We start from the raw sequence: 2,232 nt of genomic DNA on the forward strand, positions 1-2,232 counted from the left end.
TCAAAAAAAAATATGCCTCATAGCAGCCTTAATTTACTATCTAGCTGCCGAAGTGGGTCCTTAATATTCCTACCCATGACTTGAAAACTATATACGAAAGACCATAATTTGACTTCGTGTGTAACGGGTACTTTTCAACATCCATATGGATTCCAAACTTCTTTATAAAACTACAATTAGAGCAAATATGGTAAAATAAAATCAATATAGACGTCATATCAAAGTTCTCTTATACCCTTAAAAGTGGCACGAAGTTTCCTGCTACATGCTATTGCTCAGTTTGTCTTTATTGCCTTCGATCTCCTATAAATTGAGACCACCAACTTTCTGCATTCAATATCAAAAACAACTTCACAAACACACAAACACACAAACACATAGCGAAAGAGTTCAGAAAAGGAAAAAATGGCGAACTTCCCATTGATCGACATGGAGAACTTGAATGGTGGAGAGAGAGGTGCTACAATGGAGTTGATCAAGGATGCTTGTGAAAACTGGGGATTTTTTGAGGTATATACTTTATTCTTAGAATCTAGATCATGTGTTCAAATTCATGGCTTTAAAAGTTTACATTTTTTTTTTGTGGGTCTTTTAGTTGCTGAACCATGGGATTTCTCATGAATTATTGGACAAAGTTGAGAAAATGACGAAGGAGCATTACAAGAAATGTATGGAGCAGAGGTTTAAAGATATGGTGGCAGCTAAAGCATTAGAAGGTCTGAAGGCAGAAGTTACCGACATAGATTGGGAGAGCACTTTCTTCTTACGTCATCTTCCGACTTCAAACATCTCGGAAATCCCTGATCTTGAAGAAGAATACAGGTAAAAAAGAAAAAAGAAATATTATTTAGGTATTAACTACATATCATTATATGAACATACAATCGATACGTGTATTTGCAGGAACTTAATGAAGGATTTTGCTGGTAAGCTAGAGAAATTAGCAGAAGAGCTTTTGGATTTGTTGTGTGAGAATCTTGGATTAGAGAAAGGTTATCTAAAGAAAGCGTTTCATGGATCAAAAGGTCCAAATTTTGGAACGAAAGTTAGTAATTATCCTCCATGCCCGACGCCGGACTTGATCAAGGGTCTCCGAGCACACACCGACGCTGGCGGCATCATTTTACTCTTCCAAGACGATAAAGTCAGCGGTCTTCAGCTTCTCAAAGACGGTGAATGGATCGATGTTCCACCCATGCGTCATTCCATCGTCATCAATCTCGGTGACCAAATTGAGGTAGCCTAAAACCGTAATAATCCTTCCCAAAATTAACAAATTTAATTTATCAAATTCATGGTGGGTAACTCATTATGAACGATGGTTAATCGAATTGCAGGTGATTACTAATGGAAAGTATAAGAGTGTGATGCATAGAGTTATTGCTCAAACAGATGGAACAAGAATGTCCATCGCGTCTTTTTATAATCCGGGGAATGATGCTGTGATATTTCCGGCACCGGCGTTGTTGGAAGAGACAGCAGAGAAAGAACAATCGTACCCAAAGTTTGTGTTTGATGATTACATGAAACTATATGCAGGATTGAAGTTTCAGGCGAAAGAGCCAAGGTTTGAAGCCATGAAAGCAGTTGAAGCTAATGTGAGTTTGGGTCCTGTTGTAACAGCTTAGAAGGTGTCATGGTTTGAGTTTGAAGAATAGAAGTTTATAAACTTTTTCTTTTTAATTTCTTTTAAGGGGTGTCGGAAATCTATAAAATTCGACCATAGAAAAGTGTGCTTACTATTTATAGCATAGTGACAAAAGGGTGATGTGCTAATTTTTAATATTTGTTTGTAAGTTTGAAGATGTACTATTAACTATTAAGAATAAAATCTCGTGTGCAATTGTCTACCTCTACAATATCATTTTACGTTTGCTTATATTTATCTATGAGAAAAAGGTGTACAAGTTAACAATAACAAACAATAAGACTATAAATACGCATTCAACCTCAAAATTTTATGGACACCCCCGGACATGCCAAGCTCGCCAACACCTTCTCTTGGCGCGCGTCAAGAGGGCTCGCCAAGGATTGCTCGCCGGTGTAGCGTGAAGAGAAAGAAATGAATAAATGGCTTTTTCAGCTTTTGACCAAAAATAAAGACCATGTGACCATTTTTCTTTAAAAAAAATCTCTTAAAATTAAAAAAAACAAAAAAAAACAATTCAAATTTTTCTTAGAACTATTATAAATACGCATTTAACCTCAAATTTTATTACACACAATCTCATT

General features: G+C 36.2%; 1 protein-coding gene across 1 annotated transcript; it reads left to right on the forward strand.

Moving 5' to 3' along the window:
* The first annotated feature begins 317 nt into the window (after window positions 1–317).
* On the forward strand, window positions 318–1,850 carry LOC145135839 (1-aminocyclopropane-1-carboxylate oxidase 3-like). Its single transcript, XM_079070043.1, has 4 exons — window positions 318–510; window positions 596–822; window positions 904–1,237; window positions 1,338–1,850. The coding sequence occupies exons 1-4, from the start codon at window positions 406–408 to the stop codon at window positions 1,626–1,628; spliced, it is 957 nt and encodes a 318-aa protein (XP_078926169.1). The 5' UTR covers window positions 318–405; the 3' UTR covers window positions 1,629–1,850.
* The last annotated feature ends 382 nt before the right edge of the window (window positions 1,851–2,232 follow it).

This window comes from Lactuca virosa, chromosome 9 (assembly GCF_052849685.1).
Source record: "Lactuca virosa cultivar CGN04683 chromosome 9, Lactuca_virosa_CGN04683_v6, whole genome shotgun sequence".
NCBI classification, from domain to species: Eukaryota; Viridiplantae; Streptophyta; class Magnoliopsida; order Asterales; family Asteraceae; genus Lactuca; species Lactuca virosa.

What these genes read in the sequence shown, in the direction of transcription:
- LOC145135839 (XM_079070043.1), top strand. Translation starts at nt 406, where the DNA reads ATGGCGAACTTCCCATTGATCGACATGGAGAACTTGAATGGTGGAGAG. An exon ending in GATCTTGAAGAAGAATACAG is followed by an intron (nt 823 to 903) that starts GTAAAAAAGAAA and finishes GTGTATTTGCAG; the next exon opens with GAACTTAATGAAGGATTTTG. An exon ending in ATCTCGGTGACCAAATTGAG is followed by an intron (nt 1,238 to 1,337) that starts GTAGCCTAAAAC and finishes ATCGAATTGCAG; the next exon opens with GTGATTACTAATGGAAAGTA.